At 35.8% G+C, this 24,418-nt stretch overlaps 2 protein-coding genes and 1 long non-coding RNA gene across 3 annotated transcripts; all 3 read right to left on the bottom strand.

The window, feature by feature from the left end:
- Positions 1 to 3,672: 3,672 nt before the first annotated feature.
- Positions 3,673 to 8,391, bottom strand: LOC127811309 (uncharacterized). Its single transcript, XR_008025642.1, has 3 exons — positions 7,727 to 8,391; positions 4,754 to 6,594; positions 3,673 to 4,648 (listed from the first exon to the last, which is right to left on the bottom strand). It is a non-coding gene; the product is annotated as an uncharacterized LOC127811309 (long non-coding RNA).
- Positions 8,392 to 8,802: 411 nt separating this feature from the next.
- LOC127812285 (DEAD-box ATP-dependent RNA helicase 10) lies at positions 8,803 to 16,912 on the bottom strand. The gene is made up of 13 exons (XM_052352687.1): positions 16,467 to 16,912; positions 16,166 to 16,289; positions 15,995 to 16,064; positions 14,702 to 14,764; positions 14,163 to 14,237; positions 13,626 to 13,745; positions 12,366 to 12,407; positions 12,183 to 12,257; positions 11,398 to 11,544; positions 11,098 to 11,235; positions 10,485 to 10,596; positions 10,314 to 10,402; positions 8,803 to 9,202 (listed from the first exon to the last, which is right to left on the bottom strand). The coding sequence occupies exons 1-13, from the start codon at positions 16,600 to 16,602 to the stop codon at positions 9,086 to 9,088; spliced, it is 1,308 nt and encodes a 435-aa protein (XP_052208647.1). The 5' UTR covers positions 16,603 to 16,912; the 3' UTR covers positions 8,803 to 9,085.
- Positions 16,913 to 18,469: 1,557 nt separating this feature from the next.
- On the bottom strand, positions 18,470 to 21,037 carry LOC127811741 (transcription factor MYB58-like). Its single transcript, XM_052351895.1, has 3 exons — positions 20,694 to 21,037; positions 19,521 to 19,650; positions 18,470 to 19,351 (listed from the first exon to the last, which is right to left on the bottom strand). The coding sequence occupies exons 1-3, from the start codon at positions 20,830 to 20,832 to the stop codon at positions 18,739 to 18,741; spliced, it is 882 nt and encodes a 293-aa protein (XP_052207855.1). The 5' UTR covers positions 20,833 to 21,037; the 3' UTR covers positions 18,470 to 18,738.
- Positions 21,038 to 24,418: the final 3,381 nt, after the last annotated feature.

Here is a 24,418-nt window from a genome sequence, read left to right as displayed (position 1 = left end):
ACTTATGAATATATTTATACAGAAAAAAATGTAACAAACTCAATAAGAAATCCCTAAAATAAACAAGTAACTGAAATTCATAATCAAATTCAAAAACTCAGCAATTTTTTAGCTTCTGTTATTCCACCAAATCTTCAACAATTTCAACTATTTGACTTCTTCAACTTCTGATCTTTAGCAGCAAATATAGCACTTTTCAACACTCCTCCTTGCTAATTTTGCTGCATACCCCTATTTTTTTTTCTCAAAAATTCAAACCTTGCCTTGGACAAACCCTTTGTTAGAATGTCTGCAAGTTGAATACTTGTGTTGCAATATACCAACTTCACCTCACCATTTTTCTGCACTTCCCTGATAAAGTAGTACTTCACCTTGAAGTGTTTGGTTCTTCCATGGAACACTGGGTTGTTCGAAATTGCTATCGCAGCCTGATTATCCACAAATACTTCAGTTGCTTCTTCTTGTGCCAGCCTTAGATCAATCATGATCTTTCTTAACCATAGAGCTTGGTTAACTGCAGCAGCTGCTGCCACATACTCAGCTTCTACAGTTGAATGAGCAACAACTTCCTATTTTCTTGAACTCCAACAGAAACACCTTGAACCCAAGTTAAATAGGTAACCCGAGGTGCTCTTCATGTCTTCGCAAGCTCCAGCCCAATCACTATCTGCATATCCATGTAGGACTAACTCATCTTTTTTTCTAAATTTAACTCCCAAGTCCAATGTCCCTTTTATATATTTTAGCACTCTTTTAGCAGCTATAAGATGCACTTTCTTGGCACAGTGCATGAACCTTGAAAGTAAGCTGACAGAGTGCATTACATCGGGCCTTGTGGCTGTCAAGTACATTAAGCAACCAATCAAGCTTCTATAAAAACGTTCATCAACCATTTCAGCTGCTTCTTCTGGACAAAATTTCTCATTTTGCGCTAGTGGAGTATCCACAGGCTTACATTCCTCCATTTTGAATTTTCTTAACACTTCCTTAGCATACTTCTTTTGACCAATAAAAATCTCACCTTTTGATTGTTAGATTTCCATTCCAAGGAAGAAAGCCATCTCACCAAGGTCTGTCATCTCAAATGCATCCATCATTTGCTCCTTAAACACCTTGACAAGCTCTTCATTACTCCCTGTCACTAGCAAATCATCCACATATAGTGAGATAATAATAATTTCATATTTTTCTATTTTAACATATAAAGTATTCTCACTCAGGCTTCTGTTGAAGCCAATGCTTATCAAGTGCTCATCAATTCTGCCATACCAAGCTCTTGGGGCTTGTTTTAGCCCATATAGAGCCTTCTTAAGTAAATAAACCTTACTAGGATCAGTTGTAAATCCCTCAGGTTGTTCAACAAAAATTTCTTCATGCAGATAACCATTTAGGAAGGCGGATTTGACGTCAAGCTGATAAATTTTCCATTGTTGTTGTGCTGCAATTGCCAGGAGTAGCCTTATTGTGTCCAACCTTGCCACTGGTGCAAAGGTTTCTGAAAAATCCACTCCAAACTGTTGTGCGTAGCCCTTTATCACTAGTCTAGCTTTGTGTTTGTTCACGGTCCCATCTGCCTTCAGCTTGGTCCTGTAAACCCACTTGACTCCTATTGTTTTTTTGTGTAAAGGCCTGTCCACAAGCTCCCAAGTCTGATTCTTATGAATCATTCTCATTTCCTCCTGCATTGCATTGATCCATTTAGGATCCTTTGCTGCTTCTTCATAACTAGCAGGTTCCAGAACTGCTACACTACATTTTTGATAAATTTCAGCAAGGGACCTTGTCCCTCTTATGGGTAGTTCATCATCATTGTCTTCATCAAGCTCAACTACTTCCTTTTTTTCTGTTGTCTGTCTTTTTGGTTCAGCCTTTTCCCAATTCCATTCTGCATCTTCATCAAATGTCACATCCCTACTAATGATGAATTTTCCAGTTAGTGGTTGGAAAATTCTGTATCCTTTTGTGACTGTGCTGTACCCCACTAGAACTCCATATTCTGCCTTTTCATCTAGCTTTCCTCTCTTTGCATCTGGAATGTGAGTGAAGCACAAACAGCCAAAAATTTTTAAATTTGACACATGGGGTTTAGTATCATACCATGCTTCAAAAGGTGTTTTTCCCTTTAAGGCTTTTGTTGTAAGCCTGTTCAGCAAAAATACAGCAGTATTAACTGCTTCTGCCCAAAAATTTTTCGGCATATGCTTCTCAAATAGCAAGCATCTAGCCATCTCCATTATGATTCTGTTTTTTCTTTCACTCACACCATTCTGCTGAGGTGTATTTGTAGCAGAAAATTGATGCACAATCCCTGCATCTTCACAAAATTTTGCAAACATATGGGCTGTGTATTCGATCCCATTGTCAAACCTTATTACTTTGATTTTACAGCTACTCTGATTTTCAATCCAAGCTTTGAATTTCCAAAAAATTGCTGTAACTTATGATTTGTGCTTCATGAAATACACCCAACATATCCTACTAAAATCATCAATGAAAAGGATGAAATACCTGCTCCCATTAAGAGACTCTGTCCTCATTGGTCCACACACATCAGTGTGGATTAGCTGTAGTCTTTCAGTTGCTCTCCAGGCTTTGTTAATTGGGAATGGCTGTCTGGCTTATTTTCCCAGCTGGCATGCTTCACACACTTTGATTTCTTCTCCAGTGAATGTCATTCCCTTCACAACTTCCTTTTTTTGCATAAATTCCAATGCAGAATTATGAAAATGTCTCATTCTTCGGTGCCATGCATCAACCTTTGAGCAAGAGTATGCACACGATTCATTTTTTGCTAACTCCAGACTGAAACTCTTGCTTTTCATGTCAACTGAGAACAAAACTTTATCACTTGAGTCAGTAATTTCACATGTTTTATTTTTAAAAAATACAGAATAACCCCTTTCAAGCAGTTGCCCAACACTCAACAGATTTTGGTCTATTTCTGGTACAAAAAGTACATCAGTAATTACTTTTTTACCTGCAGAACCTATTATAGCAACAGTTCCCTTTCCTTTTACCTCGATCAACTGACCATTGCCAATTTTGACTTTGGATTCGGCAGACCTATCAAGGTCTTGAAAGATGGAGTCATCGTATGTCATGTGGTTGGTACATCCACTGTCTATTAACCAGGCCTCACTTGTGGAGTTATTTCCTACAAAACAAGTTGCAACAAATAATTGTTCTTCATTAGGTTGTTGCACAGTCTGTGCCTGGGTTTGCTGTTTGTTCCTGCAGAATTTAGCAATGTGCCCCTTTTTCTTGCATGATCAGCATTCCAGAATTTTCCAACATTTAGTTGGATGATGATTGGTTTTGTTGCAGTGTTGGCAAGGAGGAAATTTAGGAGGATTGCGTGTGCCCTTGCCAACATTGTCTTCTCCTCCTCTATTCCAAAGCTTCTTTCCCTTGCTTTCACTAGTGGCTGTGTACTTTGCCTGAAAAGCCCCTTCTACTCCCTCCTCCTGTCTATAAGCTCTTCTCTGCTCCTAAGCTTGCATCGCATTGATCAACTCTCCCAATGCAATAGTTGACAGGTCTCTTGACTCCTCAAGAGAGGAAATCTTAGCCTCAAACCTTTCAGGAAGTGTTACCAGTATCTTTTCAACAACTCTGCTATCAGGAAGTGCTTCACCAAGCATCCTGATCTTGTTGACAATGGCCATCAGTTTGTCAACATATTCCTTGAAGCTCTCAGCTTCCTTCATTTTTTTCATCTCAAATTCTCTCATGAGATTCAGAATTTGCATCCGCTTTGTCCTCTGATTACCTTGGTACTCCTCCTTGAGAAGATCCCATGCTTGTTTTGCTGTTTCACAAGTCATGATCTTTGTAAAAATCATTTCTGATACGGCTGAGTGAATACAGGTCTTGGCCTTATACCCTTTTCTTGTTGCTGTCCTATTTTCTGTGATTTGGGCAATGGTTGGATCCTCAGGTAATGTTGGTATTTCAGTTGTTACCACATCCCATAAATCACTTGCCTGCAAGTATGACTCCATCTTCACTGCCCAAATCTGATAATTTTCACCTGTAAACATTGGTGGTGCTGACATGAAATTGTTTCCTGCCATAGCTGTAATCTGGCTTGAAGGCTGGGTGTTTGGTTTTTTGTAAAAAAGAAGGTTCCTCACTGGATTCACTCACTCTCAAACACAAACCCTTAAGATCAATAAGGCTCTGATACCAATTTGTTGGAAATACTACAGAAAATAAGTAACAGAGGTAATGGACTGCAAAAACTGATAGTTCATTCATTAACTTATGAATGTATTTATACAGAAAAAAATGTAACAAACTCAATAAGAAATCCCTAAAATAAACAAGCAATTGAAATTCATAATCAAATTCAAAAACTCAGCAATTTTTTAGCTTCTGTTATTCCACCAAATCCTCAACAATTTCAACTGTTTGACTTCTTCAACTTCTGATCTTTAGCAGCACATATAGCACTTTTCAACACAAAGCAACGGAGGCTACTGGGCCAGCAAAGCATAGATGTTGGGTTGCTAAGGATGCAAAAGAAGCAATGCCACAGCCAATTGGTAGAAATCGAATCCAGTTGGAATGTTATGTGTGCCTCCTTGCAGCACTTTGTTGAAGAAAATGAACCAAATATCGTATAAAGAAAGAAATCTTCATCAAGAAACTGCATTATGGCACTAGAACAATTAGTAGTAATTAGCAGATGATAGTAGGTGGTGGGAAGGAATAATAAGAAAAAGTCTGATAACAGGATTACTCTGATAAACACCTGGTATCCAAAGTGCTTGGAACAGGAACTGTGTATGCACATTCTCCTTTTTGGATTCTGTCAATAACTAGACACCTTTTACAATTTTGTAGTTCTCTGTCAACTAATCACAAACGTTCATTGAGTGGCATTAAATAATTGCCAATGCCTGCATTTCCAGCCAGAAGACTCGTGGGTTTGCCAAAAAAGAGCCAAATCATAGAGGACAGCAAAAACAAGGGATCAAGGACCATAACAACAAAAAATCAAGCATTAATCCCACTACGTGGGGTTGGCTACATGAATTCTAGCTCTTCAATTAGTGATCAAGGATCACAATGGCAGATAATTGCATTATGGCAAATGGCAATATAAAAGGCATGTTCCGCTTAACCTTGTCAATTTGGTAGCATTGACACAAGACAAAGAGCATCCAAAGAACTCTATATCTGGAAAACCAAGTTTCTCCTAGTAGTCTTAGTATTTCAACTTGACTGCAAACGAGCCAGTCTTGTATATGCAGACCAAGAAAGGCTGTATCCAGGATCCTTTTTAAGCCTTCTCTTCTTTATTAATTTCCTTATGCTCCAAACACTGTCCCAAAAGCCAGCTGAAGCATATATGCTTGCTAAAACGACATAGTTGACGGGCTTCTTTGGTTCTATATTAAACAGATGCCTACCTGCTACTTCTCCAAGAGATATGTCACCGTATGTTGAATATTGATTCAAAGTTACTAATTTAGTGGGTTGATTGGGTCAAAATTCTGCTTGTTGATTTAGTGAATTAATTGGGTCAAAATTCTGTTTATTGATTTAGTGGATTAAGATAATTTCATTTTTTTAAATATAAGTCCAGTAATAAATTCTATTTTCTTGTTATTCAGTTAATATGTATTATCTATTTAAAGGCATGATGATATGAATAAAAATAATGAAGTTACAGCCTTTCACATTCAAGTTTTTTTCAACTTTTGTTCGTTAACTTCATAACTACCAATGTCTCTAAAATTCCAACACCGTAGACCTACATGCTCCAAGGATGCCCCCCGCCCCGCCCCAAAAGTGAGGCATTAGGCTTAATATTCATCTGTCTTGTTAGATTATAAGCTTCTTCTAACTGCCCTCCACGTGCAAGGTGGTCAACCACACAATAATAGTGCTCAGCTCTTGGCAAGATGTTGTATTTGCTAACCATGTCATTGAAGCATTCCCATCCTTCATTAGTCAAACCAGCATGACTGCACGCAAAGAGAAGAGTCAGGAATGTCACGTCGTTTGGCTTCACTTTTTCATATTCCATCTTCTTGAATAGGGCAATTGCCTTGAGCCCATAACCCTGCTTCCCATATCCACCAATCTGCGATGTCCATGAGACAACATTTTTCTGCTCCATCTCACAGAAAACACATTCAGCATCTCCACTTTCTCCAGATTTTGAGTACATATCAATTAGAGCATTATCCGTGGCCAAATCATGAATGGACTGACACTTCAATTCCAAGGAATGAATTTGTCTTCCCAAGTCCCGTGATGTCACATTGGCACATATATTAAGTACAGAGCAAAGCATAATATTGTCAACTCCCATACACATCTGATGTATTTCGTTGAAGAGATCAAAGATATCTCTACTATAGATACCTTCACGAGCATATCCGTGATGCGGTACAAGATACTGTTATCTTTTTTAAGCATACTCTTGTAAACATGATTGCAATCCTAACACTCCCACATTTTGCATAAGCATCAATCAGTGATCCAGTCTAAACGTTGTGTGAACCAAAACCCAGTTGCACAATGAATCCATGTATTTGGATGACTTTCACCAATCCACTTTCTCCCTCAGCGGCTTTGATAACACTAGCCAGCCAAGGTAAAGCAATCAGGGAGCATGCCTAGTAAAATTTGGATTTGGAACAAGGACGAAGAAAAAAATCACAAATGCAAAACACCATTCATGAAACAGAAGTGCTAGTTATTAATATTAGAATTTATATTTTCCTGCAATCCATAATCCATGATATCACGTGGCAGTTACAATTGAAGAAACCTGAGAGTGCATTTTGAGGACTAAACAAACAAATTATATTATGATTAGTGCAGAATTGTTATGTTGTCCGTGTTAGGCAACATAACAATTGCTTGACATGAGCAATTTTAGAGACGGGGTGTGGGCCCCATGGGGGTGGTGGGGCTCACACACAACCCCCTACTAGTCCGTGTCGAACAACACGTAGGCAACATATCATATCTCGTAATTAGCGTTCAAACATAAATATATATTTTTGATATAAAAAATACAGTAAAGATAAATAATAACCAAAAAAAAAAAATAAAACTAGAAAATGGATGATTATGAGGTTGCCAAAAGCACAAGTTAGATCCTTGCAAGTATGCCAGAAATTATTTTTGGAAAGCCAGTGTTTTTAAAGAAAATATGAAAAAGGCTTATTGGAATGGACCATCACTTTAAAGACCACCTATTTTACAAACAACTAAAATGAGAAGAGGCTTCACTTATTTTGGTGGGAAATAATTAACAAAAGAATCTGCTGAATAATCTTCTTGATGCCAAAAGGAATGATTAAGGTAAAGAGTGTGCTTGCGAGTTTTAGTAGACTTGTTATCCCCTTACTTCATCATACTCTGAGAGTCCGAGGTTTTCTTTCATGGTCACAGGAATGTTTTCAAGATATTTTTCAAACATAACTAAATTCAATTACCAGTTCCCATTAATAGTCCATTTAGTTTTCTTCATATGGCATTTAATATCTTAGATTTTGTAAGTGTTGCATTCTTAAAAATATGTCCATGACCCCCCCTGATTACACAAATGCCAATCTATATCAAAATAATACTGGACAAAGCAAGAATAGTAATGACCAAAAATTTCAAAATTCATTTCTTCAATAACGCACAACAAAACCTCCTCTCAGCAGTGAATGAAACAACAAAAATGCATCATCTATAAAACCATGAACCACATACCCACCAATCATTGCATTCCAAGAAACAAGATCCCTCTCTGACATTGAATCAAAGATGTAGCAAGCATCCTCCATCTTCCCACACTTCGAATGCAAATCTATCAATGCACTCTGCACAAACAAATCGTGAACAAGCATACTTTTTGAACACATCCCTGAGTTTGCACTCCTCTGTTCAAGCACCCCATACTAGAACAGCCCCTTAAAGCGCTCCCATAAGTAAATTGATTAGCCATAACACCTGCCCTATGCATCGCTGAGAACACTGCAAGAGCTTCCTCCGAGTATCTATTTTGAGTACATCCAGAGACCAAAGCTGTCCAAGCAACCACACTCCTATCAGGCATTCTATCAAACACCATGCGGGAGCTGCCCATGTCGCCGAGCTTCAAGTACAAAATGATTAGCTGCGTGTTCAAATACGAGTTTGAATGCAGTCCGTTTGTTATGAGATGCCCGTGAACCAAACGGCCTTCTTCATTGGCTTTTCTCTTGCTGATAGTTGCAGAATTATTGAGTACAAAGGATACTCTAATTGAGTTGGATTAGAGAGAATGAGTTTCAGAGCATTTTGCAATCTTCCCAATCCACATAGCGAGTCAACAATAGGCTTCAGTGAAGTGGATAATTTGTTGAGTTGGTTGATCATTTCTAGGAGATTCAAATTGACTTCATGGTCGTTCAATATGAAGATTTTTCATGCCATGATATAAATTATATTGTATTATATATATATATTTATTATATATACAAACACTCTAATTCTTAAATTAATGAAAATGATAAGCTTTTATCTACGCACGGTTACTACGAGAAGATAAAATCTAAAAATTTAATCTCACTACAGTATAAAATTCATTTGTAGGGATATTGTCCTATAAAAAAATAGAAATCCTTATCAAATAATTTTCTACTCAATTTGCTTTATAACATGTAGCTCTTCATGCCTTCGGTGTCACCTTACCTGTTAGGGGTTACACAAAAACATATAATTAATTTTCTTGTAATTTAAAAAACAACACCACCCTTCTCAAAATCAATAATTCTTAATCACAACACATACATCCATATAAACTTCATAAAAAGCAACCACAATAGTTCAAATATTATTTTAGATCAAAAAATTAGTAAACACATATTCAAGGTTACTTGCTCTAAGCCACACAACACAATATAGGTAAAAGTTATGTTGAACAATCAATCCGCGGGACAGTACCAAACAGAGTCCTCTTTTGTGAATAAAAGTTAAAGACATCAATTACTATACAATGTCATTTTGAATTTCCCTTTTCTCAGAAAAAACAAAAAAAGTTCAGCATGGCTGAATAAAACACTACAAAATTTTGCAGGGAGAATCCCTCGAATCATCTTTTCTTCGACTTCTTGGAGGATGACTTCCCATTTAAATATCTTTCAATTTCTTCCTCTCCCTCGTCTCCTCCCCCCTTTCTCTTCTTCTTTCCTCCACTTTCCTTGACTTTCTACATGAGTTCAAGAATGAAAGGAAGTTAGAAAATATACAAACATCCGTCAAGTATAACCCTAAGGAACAGAAAACAGATGACAACAGCTTTCATGGAGAAAGATCATTAAGTTTGACAAACTAGAACAATGACTATGAGAATGGATGTGCAAACACAGGCCGAAGGAAGCATCGAAAGAAAAAAAGAAACAGTTACGGATTTTCTAGAACCAGATCATGGCCAGGAATGTTGAGAAACAAAAGCTCTGATTATCTGATACCATGCATGTTGATAAATTCAACAAGGAGTGGCACCCCTTAACCATCAAAGTTTGAAGAGTCGGCCCTTACCACAGGATAGTCCATCACTATTCCTAGTCATACAACCAAGTCTCTTAAAAGGGTTGCATAATCACTCCTTGGTTCAAAGATCTCATACTTAATTAGCACCCTCGAATGGACAAGCAAGAAGATCATGAACAAAGAATAGTGAGGCTGAGGGAAAAACTGTGGAATCTTTTGCAGAATGTGGTTTATGTAACTCTCCTCCTAAATCATCTCTTACTTGTTAGTTGATTTGGACACAGTTTTGTCATGCATAAGTCCTATACCATAAACTAAGGCACCTCCCCTCATCTACCTTTCTTTTCTTTACTTTTTTCCTTTCTCCCTCTTTTCTCTACAATTCTCCTCCCAGGGCTGGGCATGGCATTTGGTTCGTAATAATGCTGTGAGGGAAAAATAATGCCATTCTTTCTCAGTAACAGTTATAGCTACCATGATTATTTTGACCGTTTTAACAATCAAGCATTGAGTCATAGTTTTTTCACTGGCTGCCTATAAACTAAAACAAATTAAGTTCCAAGGCAGCAAAAGACGCCATCCCACCACCCAAAAACCAATCAGAGGTCATTAGAGCAGAGCAAAAGCTGGTACAATTTTGATATTTTGGTAATCAAATTTTGCAAACAAACTCCCATAGGTAGACAAAAATATTAGTTCACCACGTATAACGTTCTATCTCATGTGGTTATGGTCCCTGATCAATCAGTAATCAGAAAAACTACCTTTTCAAAAAAATAAATTAGAAAATATAAAAGATAAAAAGAAAATGTCTAAGAACATAATACCATTTGGGATATTCTCTTGGCCTCTGTGACACGTTCCAACAGCAGCAGGACTTCTTCTTCTTCAGCTGGAAACGTGGGTAACTTCTTCCCTGAAAAGACATACAAACGCCAAGTATAAACACTTATCATGGATTGACTATCGCACATGCAAGTGGACCATGTAATGCATACCAATTAGCTTCTCTATCTGGATATACCACTCCAACTCATACTGATTGACTATCGAGATCGCAATCCCAGATCGTCCAGCTCGAGCAGTTCTTCCCACTCGATGTATATAATCCTGTAGGCCATTCCATAAATTAAATTGAATAAAAAAGTTAACAACAAACAGCTTAAAAGAGGGCAATAGACTTCCTTTCGCTACCACTGCTGTTTAGAAGTTAAATTAGGATCTTGCATAAGGAAGATGAGGAGTATAATTTCTCATTTTTGTGAGTGACTAGCAGAATATGAAACAAGGAGAGTGGGAGACAGATGATTGCTCGTAAATCTCAACAAAATAAAGGCATCAAACTTATTACCCAGGCATTAACTGTAACATGCTCAACAATTGCGATTAATTGAGAGAACCATTTAAGTAGCACACAAACAGAACTAGGAATAGAAAAGTTAATTGGTCACGCCACCAGAACTTCAACTATCTTTCATGGAAAAAGGCCCAACCAGAAACAAATGGAGTGAAATCTACGCTGCATCAAGGAAGTTAGAACCCCAAAATGGTATGAAGTCCCAGACAGAGTTATCTACTAAAATTTAGACACTAAATTAAAAGTCAGCAAACCTTTGAGTTTGATGGGATATCATAATTGATAACCATATCAACAGATGGAATATCAAGTCCTCTACTAGCAACATCAGTGCAGACAAGGATATTGCACTCCCCAGCCTTGAACTTGTTTAAGGCTCCAAGTCTTTTTGCCTGTCCCACATTTTTTACAGACAAGATGAGGACAATATGAACTGAACAGGATTACTAAAATGAAGACAGTTTATTGCTAAAAGGAAAATGAAGAAAATTTATTGCTAAAAGGAAAATCATGGAATTTTATTCTCCGAATCATCATAAAATCCATACATATACCTGGCTCATATGACCGCTAATTGGGATGGCCCGTAAACCAAGGTTTCGAAGTATTAGAGCCAAAAGGCGTGTTGAGTCACACGTTCTAGTAAAAACCATTGATGTACTTCCAGACATCTCAGTCAGAATATATACAAGATAACAATCCTGTAATGGATAATAAAAATGAAATGAGAAACCAAATAATGTAAAACATTAGAAATTATATAGTCAACTTTTGGCTTCATTTATGATCTGAATTGAGTACCTAAGCATGCAATTAAATATTTTCATTTTACTGGGAACTACTGAATACCTTGCTTTCCAATCACACAAATATGATGAATGGTTTTGAGAGGCTTGAAACAATCATTCTCTCCTTTTATCTTCTTAACGGTTAGGGTTGACAAAAACACTTGTCAGCTCATTGGTAATCATAATTTTAAAAAAAATGAAAAATAAAATTTAGGTGTTTGATTTCAACATTGAAACAGATGATCAAATATGTTAAAACAAAGCGGCAATATTCTATTAGAACAACATTTTTAGGTATAACATAAACAAAATCAATCCTTTAAGTAACCAAAACAATGACATTTTTCTTTTTTGGGACATACTATTGTCTTTCCTCCTTTTACTTAAATATTATTATTTATTTCTTTTGGCAAGTGGACAGACTTGTTTTTAGTTGATAGGAAATTAATGCTGTAGACAATGTGATGCCTCTAGTTTGCATGTTTTATCTTAGGATCTCTCAAAACATGAACTATGGCAGGCAAAAATCAAATGTCATGGGAGGTAGAAACCTTGTGCTTAGCAGGGACAAAGAGATACTGTTGCTTCAGTGTATCAACAGTGGAATATTTAGATGCAGCCTCAATCTGAAAGGATTTACAACTCAATTTAGTAAAGATTAATGAAAGAAAAAACAAAAACAAAAACGAAAACAAAAACAAAATTGATGCAAGGATAAATGTTGTTCATCATACCTTCACGGGATTCCTCAGACAAGCCCTCTGTAGCTTACGCACCTGCAGTAATCAAAAAGTAAGTGGTCAACAGTTTATCTCTTCTCTTCTTTCTTTTTTTCTCCTTATTGCATGTAACTTAGTGGCTCTCTCAATAGCTGTAACTGTAAGATGTCTAACCAATATTCTAGCATAATAATGCAATAATGTGCCGTTTGCAGCCTTTATCATCTTTGATATTTAAAGTTTAAGTGGAGCTCTAATGGATGAATACGGTCTGTGGCAGTTCAAACAAATGGGCACCTTATTTATCTCCATACAGTACAAGTTGCATGAAGATCAGAAAAGAATTGCATCAAACATACGGAAAATAATATCTTAACATAAAAAATAGCAAAAGCAGTGATTTCACATCCAAACGAACCATTTCTTTTTTTTTTTTTAGTCGTATCTGGAACAAACACCAATCTAGAATATGTGAAACAAACCAAGCAAATATAACACATGAACATAAATTATACAATCATAAAAAATCTGGTTTTTAACTGCCAACAGGCTGATGCTTTATTTTACAGCAAAACTCCAGGAAGAGTGAAGATGCAAGAAGCATGGCCAAGGCCTACGCTCAAGATATTCCAGTAAGCATGACTCCTTTATGCTCAAACATTATCTTAACTTTGATGGATTAAGATAATGTTCCATTTTTTTTGTTAAGTCAAAGAGGAAGGTGGGGTGACCAACATAGCTACCCCCTCCGGACATGATCATGAGGGCCCTTCCTCACTAGGAGTGTCTGATTCAAGCCATGACTACTGTCAAGAAGGCGAGATTGTCACCCTATCCCCAGCACAAGGCACAGGGTCAGGCCCTGCATCAGCAGCTCATTTTGGCACCACAGGTCTAGGCCATCCTGGAAGCAAGATGGGTTTAAGGTCCGAACCCCAAACCCATAGGAGCACTCCCAAACCACCGGGTTCCCACCACAGTGGTCAATATAATGTTCTATTTTCAAAGAAACCACAACTCCAAAGCCTCCCCCAAATGACCTTTAGATTTTCAGTAATTTTGGATTTAGGAGTTCAATTCACAAATGTAGGATGCTTGTTAGGAAAAGAATCCATGTTAGTTACATCTGAAAAGGAGTAAGAACATTCAGAACACTTTTAACTGCCAGTTCATGTATACGCTGGTAGGAAGTGCCAAATGTTCAAGCATTAATTCAAACAACTAAATAAATTAGCAATTACTTCGAGTACATGCACAAAAGCCTCAAACACACACCTTTTTTGTCATAGTAGCAGAAAATAAATATGTTCTCCGATCACGAGGTATAACTTCCAAAATTACATCAATTGCTTTCTCAAAATCCTCATTCAACAACCTGTCTGCTTCATCTAACACCTGCCAAACAAATAAATATTCCACACAGTTAAGAATTGCACGGTTTAGTTCTTAGGCAATTGCAATTGTCCACCATTTCACACACATAATTCACATCAACATCAATTTGTATCTTTAGTTAATATGTAAAGCATCTAGCCCACATCAAGTAACTTTTAGTATCTAGCAAGTGGCACAATTCCCAAAGATAATGGATCTTCTAAAATCTAATATTTAATCAGAACGACAATGCATCCACAATTCTATCTCTACTTCTAGAATGCAAAAATTCTGTCTCTTCAGCAAATTTGCAGGCCACAACAAACTCTATGCCAAAAATAAGTCCACTTGGAAGACTTTACAACCACAATACAATTGAAATAACAAAGAAAGGGAAAAGCTAGAGAAAACTGACATCAAGCCATAATGAAATCTTACCAAGTATTTTAATGTCCGCAGAGAAAAACCTTTAGTGTTGGACAGATGATCAGAAATGCGACCGGGCGTTGCCACCTATAAAGATGCACCACAACTAAATCAATACAAAACACAAATGATGAACCAGATGTAAATCACAATATGACATGGATCACGAACTAAAATAGGTATGTTATATATTCCAAAATATTCTGATTGAATAAACATCTGTAAGTGGAGCAATGGAGGAGGAAGCATTGAGGTTTGGACATCAAAGCTGAAAATTTGCCTATTAGGGCCCCAACCATAACTTGCATGCATTCCGTCAGAAGAGATCCAATAACGCTCGTTGACTTGTCAACTTAAAGCAATTCACCTAATTTCCAATATACCATTTGAAAAATGGATATTCTCACTTACATAGATTGTGTATTGCATTTATTTGGTTTACTGAGGAACCAGACCCAAAAGGTTGTGGGGGTGACAATTGAGTCACACATACTTTTAAAGATAAAAATAGAAAGTGAAGATATATTCAAGCTAAGGACAAGAAAGCTTACAACAATATGTGGTCGCTTTGCAAGAGCAATGCTCTGTTGCACAATGTCAATCCCGCCAACAAGCTGTGCATATTATAGAAGCCATTTATTACAATGATTATCAATGAAACATAAAAGAAGAAAAGAATAAAGGAGACATATTACATGATATTCTTCAAACTATCAAAATTCAATAAAAAGGGTGTCTCCAATGCACAGAGCTCCCTGGTATGTGAGGTTCAAAGAGGGTCTTTTTTTGTACACAGCCTTATTTTTTGCAAAGAGGTTATATCTACAACGGGAACTCTTGACCTTCCTTCCAGTCACAAATGAGTAATTTTACTGTTGCTAAACTATTAAAAAATCAAATAATTCAAGAATTTATGGATTCAAAAGTACCTTTTTTTTTTTTTTTACTTTTTCTAAATTGTTTTCTCTTTAAGATAGTAATGCAATAAATGAGTTCACATAATCCATGATCTTTCCACCAAAATCATTATCAGGCAAGTGTGGATACCAAACATTAAGTTAGATTTTACCATTTCACTTACAGAACTCACTACCCATGCCACAATGCAATTAAATGCATTTACTATCCATGTGAACTATCAAATGACATGAAACAGTTTTGTATTGAATGCCAGACGATAAACTTGGTCACCTTGGCAAACAAGACAATAGCAGTTTTGGTATGGCTAGACATTTTCCTCAATGAAGGAAGCTGTCTACAAAACCCACTGGTTTTTTGTATGTAACAAAAACAAGGATGTGGTACCCAAAAACATCCTATCTACGAGAGTACATGCGGTATACAGGCTAAAAACACCTCTTAAGCCTTAGCAGATGCAGAATCCAGCCCTAATGACAACTGTAAGTATCATACACAGCCTTTATTTGAATTTTCTATTGTATTTTCCAATTTATCTCCTCTTGTCCCTGCACCTTAGGACAAAAATCTAAAGCTTCTCACAACAATTCATGAGTACATTACCATAATAAAAAAAAAAAGAAAAAGGGACAAAATCATCCACTAAACAGCTACAAAATTCAATAATCTATTGAACAAAATAGTGATGAATCCAATCTGTATGCTACTACTCTTGAAAAACTTGGGAGCAGGAGCAAATAAATGATGCACTGAATAACTATACTGAAAGAACACAATGAAAAAATAATTATCTACAAGATAAGGAGCATGTGAAACCAGTCCGCACTTTGAAACCTCAGCTTTGAAAATGTGATATGCAACACAACATTAAACTCGAGTCTCTAATTATAACAAAGGTCGAAGCTCAAAAGGCATTTGAAACTTACCACAGCACACTTGACACCAATGCCAGATCCTAAAGCTTCAAATTGTTCGGCAATCTGGATTGCAAGTTCCCTAAATAGGGGAAATAAATGAGTCGATTACTTACTATATTGAAAAATATAGTAATAAGCTTTCCACTAGCAATCGATCAAATAAATAATCCAAGAAAGAACCTTGTTGGTGAGAGAACACAAGCAAAAAATGCTTGAGGAGTTTCTAAAAGGGCTTGGAGAATAGGAAGTGCAAAAGCTCCAGTTTTACCAGATCCTGTTTGTGCCAGCCCAATCAAGTCCTTCCCTAAAATACGAAAACCATGCAGTATAATTTATGCGTCAAATGGATACGGGGAAGGCAGAAAAAAGATGCTCCATAAAATTAAAAGTTTACATGTAAGTTTATTTTCCTTGAGAAACCCTAGTTCAATTATACGAGAAGTGTATGGAACATGAGATAAATAAAACAAAGAGAAAGAACCTTCTAGTGCGTGGGGAATGGCCTCGGCCTGTATCTTGGACGGATGTTTCCAACCTAGATTATCACAAGCCTCTATCAATTGATCAACTACGCCCAGGTCTTTAAATGACTTGATTTCTTCTTTGTCCTCTGCCATTTATAATCACTGAGGGGCAGCAGCAACTGTAATCAAGTAAAATAGTTACCACAAACAGCTAGGTGCAGTGGCCGGCGGAGGCTCGCGGTGTCGGAGATAGTGACGTCAGGTTGGGAGGAGAACGGAGAGGAAAAGATGGCGGTGGTTGTCGCTCCCTGTGGGGGGAGGAAGACGAAATTGTAGAGAGGTAGACGGAGAAGGAAAAGGAAGCGGTGGCGCAAGGCGGAAGGTGGTGGCGGGAAAAACCCTAGTCTTCTCGTTGGCCTTCGATTTCAGAGAGACTAGAGGGCAGAGAGTAGAGAGAGCTGAGTCTGTATACAATGGGTTTAGGCCATTTTCGTAAGCCAACGGGCCTGAATCCAACCTATTTGGTTTGGGCCCATTGAGAGTGGATTCGTAACTCGGTCAGACTCGGCCCATCCACAGCCCTAGAGCCACATATACGTGAAATTGGGGCAGTTGCGCCCCCTTAAAGTTGAAAAAAATACACATACACTCTAATAATTGAAAAATATTTCAAAATTACCCCTTATTAATAGAAAAAATTTGTTTGAAGTTTAAAAATGAAAATTTTTGAGATCATATAACCGAAATAAATTATTTTCTTTTAACCAGAAAAACTCATCGTCAATAAATTTAAACGAGAATTTTAAAATATTTTTTATTTGCATTTTAAGTTTATTTTAATAATATTAATAATAAATAATTATATAATAAAATTGAATGTTTGAATTTTAAACTGGCACATGAAATAATTTTACTTGAAATTAGTTTTTTGTTTGAAATTTGAGTCATTCTACAATCTACTATCTGGTACTATTAAGTCTTTTTATTTAAATTTTAGATTTACTCTTAAGATAGAGATAATTACTAGGGATATATTTGGAACACAAAAATTGAATAGGGGCATTATGGAAATTGAAAAAGACTTTCATACATCATAAGAGCAGTTTGGTTATATGTTAATTAATAGTCTTTGAATTAAGTATATTTACTTTCAAGTAAAATTTTAATTTTTTCTTATTTTAAACTGGATTGATGGTGGGATTGGGTGGCTACCCACTCACTCACCTAACGACAAGCAGATGGCCAATGCGTATACTTTCAAACATGACAACCTAATTCAGTTTTCACACTTAAGAACAAAATACTCCATATGGCAATTAAATTTTACCTTACACATAACCTCCAATTTTAGCAACATTAATATTTCATTACAATAACTTAGTGTAAAATTCAATATCATGAGTACTTTGAGGAATTTTTCACATTTTTTAATTATTAAAAAAGTTTTTAAGTACAAAATTTTTATATAAAACGAGTGTTCTTTCTCCTACATTAATAATAATGTGTAATATTAGATACACATGATGATAATACGATATTAGATGTGATGTCACCTTGTAGTAAACATTATTATTATTATTATTATTATTATTATTATTATTATTATTTACAGCAACAGGGGGGCATTGGGTTGGGTATTTGTACAGTCAGTTTGTACTTCACCAAATCTAACCTTTTGCGCTCCATCAATTTGCCAGCAACTGGTAAACTGATATTCATCACCAACCCACTCGCAAATTGGTCAACCCTTGGATGTTGAAATCAATCATTCAAGAACTTTGTTCAACTAGAATTACAATTTGACAACCATATATGATTTTGTATTATAATTCCTTGATTAAACAGTTGTTCTTTTGTCGTAAAACAAGCTACATTTGTACGGGCAAAAATTCTATATAAGATTTAAGCTAGCTCCCACCTAAAAATTATAATACCAAATGATAATTCTGTGCTGAATTTTTGTTTCTCGTGGGATCATAATATTTGGATAATTTTGTAGTATAATTAATCCATCCACATAGTAAAAATTCTATATAAAATTTGTGTTCGTGTAAACTCACTACACTCCTTGACCTTAAATCATAATATAAAGTGATAATTTTGTATTACAATTCTTCAGTTTAATTCTAGTAAGTTTTCTTATCTCAAGCTATATCGATCAAATACTTAAAAAGTTTTGAATAAAATTTCTGTTTCTCATCGACCTAAAACGTTACGATGACGACCGACCACGCGATGGGGTTTGGGAGGAAAAGAAAGATTGGGAATTGGGAGTAGACTGATAAATTATTAGATCCCAAGACTTGGGGGTGGGGGAGAGGGCCACATCTCGAAATAACACTTGCCATAGTCAAGGACGAATTCTGGGCTGATCATTGATCCATCTAGATCTGTATCTGTTGGCTGGCTATGGCTATGGATAATTAGATCATTCTCATCACTGCTGGTTGCTTCCAATCCAAGCTCATTCTCCAAGTACCTTAGCCACTCGCTGCACTCAACCTCCCCATGTTCATGATCACTACTACTACTCATGCCCTGAACATTTGGATCTTCCAGGCTATCCAGTATGTCCCAGAAATCATCATCAGCAGCAGCAGCAGCATCCAGCTCAAATGGAATTTCAATCACTTGATCCGCGGAACAACCCACCTCGTCGGCTCCAGTGATGGAGGTCGACGAACTCGACGATTCTTTAGGAAAGTATTCTTGTGGTGCGACCTTCATGGGGGACGAACCGGACGAACAAGAGGGGGAGGGTGAGGAGTTTTCGTGCTTGTGATGAGAAATGGCCTGATCGGCATTGCCTTGCTTTGTCAATCTTTTCTTTAGATGGGTGTTCCAGACATTCTTGATCTCGTTATCGGTTCTTCCTGGTAGGTGGGAAGCGATCTTAGACCACCTGCGGTTCATTTAAAGGATATTCGTTTAATTAGTCCGCTCCATATATATAATAATAGAATAAATATAAAGGCTATATATTATATGGGTCGATGTTAATTGATGATTAATTATATAATTATTACAGCTTGAATTGGGTACTAAATTACTAATTAATTAAACGTACGTACTTGTTTCCCAGAGACTGATGCAGCTTGATTATTGTGTCCTCTTCTTCCCTGGTGAAGTTCCCTCGTTTAACATCTGGTCTTAGGTAATTAATCCACCTTAATCGGCAACTTTTCCCGCATCGCTGCAGCCCTGAAATAAATTTCAATCCGGCCGGCCGGGTGTTAATTAATTAATTAAATTCAATGGTTTTAAACTTTGGCTACCAAACGAAAATGAAATTGAATGGAAGCGTGATTGAATTTCTCTTGCAAATTAAGCAACGCACACCTTACAAATCAAACTCAAACTCAAACTCGCACTCTAATTATTTATTAATTTCATATATATATATACTATTCAAGAGATTTATTAGCTAGTGGTTTGCAAAACTATGGGCGAGCTTAGGCAATACCCATCTTAATCTAGTTTGCTTTTCAGTCTAGCTAAAGAAACTTTGAATTGCATGAATGGGGACAAAAGAAATAATTAATAAGCAACTAATTAATGAATTAATAAGGTTAAGTGTGGCAGACATTCTAGAGCAATCCATATCTTTCTTAATTATTAATTAGAAAAGGAAAACACGGTTAGTGTCAAACCAACTAGCTAGAAGTAGAAGTCAGGCTAGCTCACAAAAGTAAAAGAGTCGTTCACCACCATATATATATATATATAAGCCTAATAGTGTGGCTGGTCAACTAGCAACAAGATACGTACATATATGTATGTATGTATGTATGGATAAAAATGACGTCTTTATAATTTTTTGTATATAGAAAATAACATCATGCACTATATATATAATATATATAAAATTAGTAAATAAACAAAAGTTGTAGCATTTTGAATATTGAACTATATATGTTGTGCATAAATTTTATATTAATTTCATGATATATTATATAGCTAGAACCTAGAAATAGTTAATGCCTAAACTGGGTAGTGGCATGAAGCAGGAGGACTAATAGGGGTTGATGGCAACATTAATGGCGGAAATGGGTTCCTAATTAATTAGTTTTCTGGCCTTTCTTCTTACGGAAAGCGGCTTCAATAACAGTTTGGCAGGGAAGAATGAAGATAATAATAATGAAAATGGAGATGAAAATCAAACCCTAAAATTAAAATGGTATATATATATATATATATATAGAGAGAGAGAGAGAGAGAGAGAGAGAGAGAGAGATGCCAATTACCAGCTTGTCTGGGGAGAGAACGCCAGTTGGGGTGGCCATTCTTCTGGATGAAGGTGATGAGGCTCAAGTCTTCTGCAGGGCTCCATGGACCCCTCTTCACCTTGCTCTTGTCACAGCAAGGTGCCCTCCCTCTTCCCATCTTCAGTGTTGATGAGGATTGATTATACGTACAGATATATATGTGTCTATGAATGTATGTATGTGTGTGTGTGTTGGCAGAGAGAGAGAGAGAGAGAGAGAGAGAGAAAGCAGAGCAGAGCAGAGCAGAGGAAATTAAGAGCTATGGTGGATCTATATATGTATATTACTCTGTTCTTTCCTCATTTCAAGGTGGATTCGTTATGAAACAGCCCCTCCACAGATATGTATATTTATAGGCACAGGAGAGAAGACAAAGGGATGACCAGTCACTAGCTACTACCGCCCGGCTGCAAGGGACACGCCACCTTTTGTCCTCAACAATACCACCCTATATTATTCATTAACGTCTACTTAATTAATTTGCTAATAATTAAGGTCTATTATAAATAAAAAAAATGATATTTAATTTTATTTATTTGACTTTTTTTAAATTTTATTATAGACCATTCGATGTTTGTCCTTGTCTATTATTGTTAAACTATATCGTAATAAGTCAATGTGCGGCATGAGATTACAAAAACTATTTTTGAAATTAACCTAATTAAATCTTTATTTAAAAGAGGGAAAACTAGAAATATGACTTGACATATATAGTTCAGATAGTATGTATCATCAAGGAGGTGTTTGGCTTACCCTTTTCTTCCATACTTTTAAGCTATTTAGCCTTTTAAGTTATATAAAATTTAAAAATTGAGTAACGTTTAAATTAATAATTTGTTTAGATAAATGTACTTTTAAATTATCAGTTAATAATTATACGTTTGATTTAAAAAAATTAATAAGTTATCAAAACTTGATAAAAAAGCCAAAATAGACATAATGTTAAAATTCATAAAAATATTAAATATATTAATTTAATATACATTAATATGTATGTATATACATAATATATATGATATATATATAGAACAGAGGAGACGACAGGGGGACGATGAGAAGTGAATGGCTAGGGCGACGATTGAGGATGGGTCGACGGTGTGAAGCAAACGACTAGGGCGATGATGATGGTGATGGCGATAGACGACGATGACTGAAGATAGATCTGGCGGCAACAGTGACAATGAAGACAGAGGATGAAGATGGGGATATAGTTATAATTATATATTTTATTTGAGGGTAAAATAGATATTTCATTGTTCGACACAATGAAATTATATGTTTTATTTGAAGATAAAATAGGCATTTCGTTGTTCGACACAATGAGCTCCCCTTTGCATTTTTAGAAAAGTTGGAGGTAAGGAGTTTTTCCAAAATGCTGATGAAGAAGCTTTTAAGCTTAAAAGCATTTACATTCTTGAGTATTTGTCAAATCTTAATAAAATAAGTTTGATAACTTGTAAGTTAAATAAATCTTATAAGCGATCAAATTAGCAAGCCAAACACCCCCCAAGTCTCTCTGTCTTAAAACTCGACAGGATGAAGGCATGACTTTTAAATATCGATCGGACTGAGCCATGCATGCAAGTGGTCTTATATATTTATTTTTTTGGGGGGGGGAAATATTATTTATAATGTATTCAGTGTCTAGCTAGAGAATATTGTTTGTAAGATTCTTGTGTGATCAGGTAACGCGTGGATATATATATATATATTATATATATTATGAGAAGTCTAAATTAACATGGGGTTTTGGTTTACCTAAAACCCAGTAGTGAATTGCATCACGCAGACGTGGTTAAGTTCAGTGGTTTCTGATTGTACAGTTACCTGTACTTGTAGTCAACACATGCGAGTGAAGTGAATCATCAACTGATGGGATCAGAGCCGCTGGTTTTGGATCTTTAATTATGACATCATGATTACGCTCCCCATCTCAACGTTGGTTTTAATTTGCTCAACTTACCTGAAGCAGAATGATCGCTAGCTAGCTTCAAGGAACAATTAGCTTATTTAAGGAACCATAGCCTAATCTAAGCAACAATCAATTAATATTTTGATTAACAAATACTATCTTAATATATATACTAAATAAACTTACTTAATCGTTAACAAATTAAGTACTTCAATCTCTCTTTCAGCACTATGCCAATTGTTACATTTGGATATATATATATATATATATATGTTATCTGAATCTGATATTCAAGAAGGGGCATTAGCTATATTGGGATGCAGGGGATCAAATTGAATTAGGAAATATTTTAATGAAAAAGTGACAGAAAAAGGTAAGTGGGATGAAAGCAGTGAGACTCATGGCGTTGCATGTCCATGGTTGCGGCCATGTCCATGTCAACATATGATTTTTCTACTTAAGTGATTTAGGTCACCCAACCGAACTTAGTGCTTGTTTACTTCAATTAATTGACCCCACTCTAATCTAAATCAATTTGACAATCATATGAAATCAATATGTATATATATATATATATAACACTATAATTTATTACTTATTATATACGAAAAAGAGACTCTATTGAATTGGTAGTCTTACAGTAGTAGTTAATTAATAAGCACTTCCAAGCTCAACACACTCAAGTTTCAGTCCTTAAAATCAAAAGTTGCAATCTCCCCCTTCTCCACTCACACCCTTGTGGTCTTCTATTATTATCAATTAAGTTGAGGAGAGTGTTTAATTTTTCAAATGACCATTTAATTAGAATTTACGAATTACTAACACTTATTCGTCGTCTCGTCTCGCAACTGAAGTAATCAAATAAATCTAATCGCTTTTTATTAAAAAAGAAAGTAACATACTTAAATAAAGGGTGCTCATTAAAATAGTTTAGGATTATAAAAACATCACTATCACATAATAAATTTGGTAATATTTTTGTGGGGGAATCCATGGACCATGCAACACCGCCAGTGCTAGGAGTCCATGCACCCTATTAAATTTTTTGAAAGAAAGAATTGCCCCCTCCCTAATTAATATACAATGATAACTGAGAAGTGATCTCTCCAATCCATGGAGTCTTTGAGTTAGGGAAACCAAACATTTAAAGGCTTTTGCCATTTATCACCTAATTTTGACATATGCCACAGTTGGGTAAGTAGAGCTTCACTTACCCATGACTTGACTTTTCTCCACTGCTCATTAAACCAGAGCAGTCCGCATCTTCAGAAAGAGAGGATTTCATAGGCATGATGTGTGCCTTATGCAAGCATGGGCTGCGCCAAAATTTATATAAAATAAATGATAGAAATTTATGTTGTTCAAAATAAATTAAATAACTCTTGAATAGTCAAATATTAAAAGGCTGTATTTTTTTAAAAATTTTAAATATTTTTTTTAAAAATAATTATTTTATTTCGTAATTCTAACTATATTTAAATGGTTATATTCTTTCAAAAAACAAATTGTTTCCTTCTAACATTGTAACTAAAATTTTAAAATGTTTTTTCCCTTTATAGTTCCTAATATATACATTGTCTATATATATCCAAACAATTCTGAAAATTTGAGATAAGTAGAATACTTTTGAAACACAAGTTTTTGTCTATATTGAAGAAGATCAAAATTTTTTCTATTATTCCAAAACTTATTTTTTTTGGTTTTTTTGAGTGCAAAAATCAAAAAGGGAATTGTCATGTCTACTAGAGTAATTTGATAAATCCTCACAAAAAATTTAAAGAGAAGGGAGGAC

Source organism: Diospyros lotus, chromosome 10 (genome assembly GCF_014633365.1).
Source record: "Diospyros lotus cultivar Yz01 chromosome 10, ASM1463336v1, whole genome shotgun sequence".
Lineage (NCBI taxonomy): Eukaryota > Viridiplantae > Streptophyta > Magnoliopsida > Ericales > Ebenaceae > Diospyros > Diospyros lotus.
Note: the sequence above shows the minus strand (reverse complement) of the source record. Positions and strands in the feature narration are given on the sequence as shown.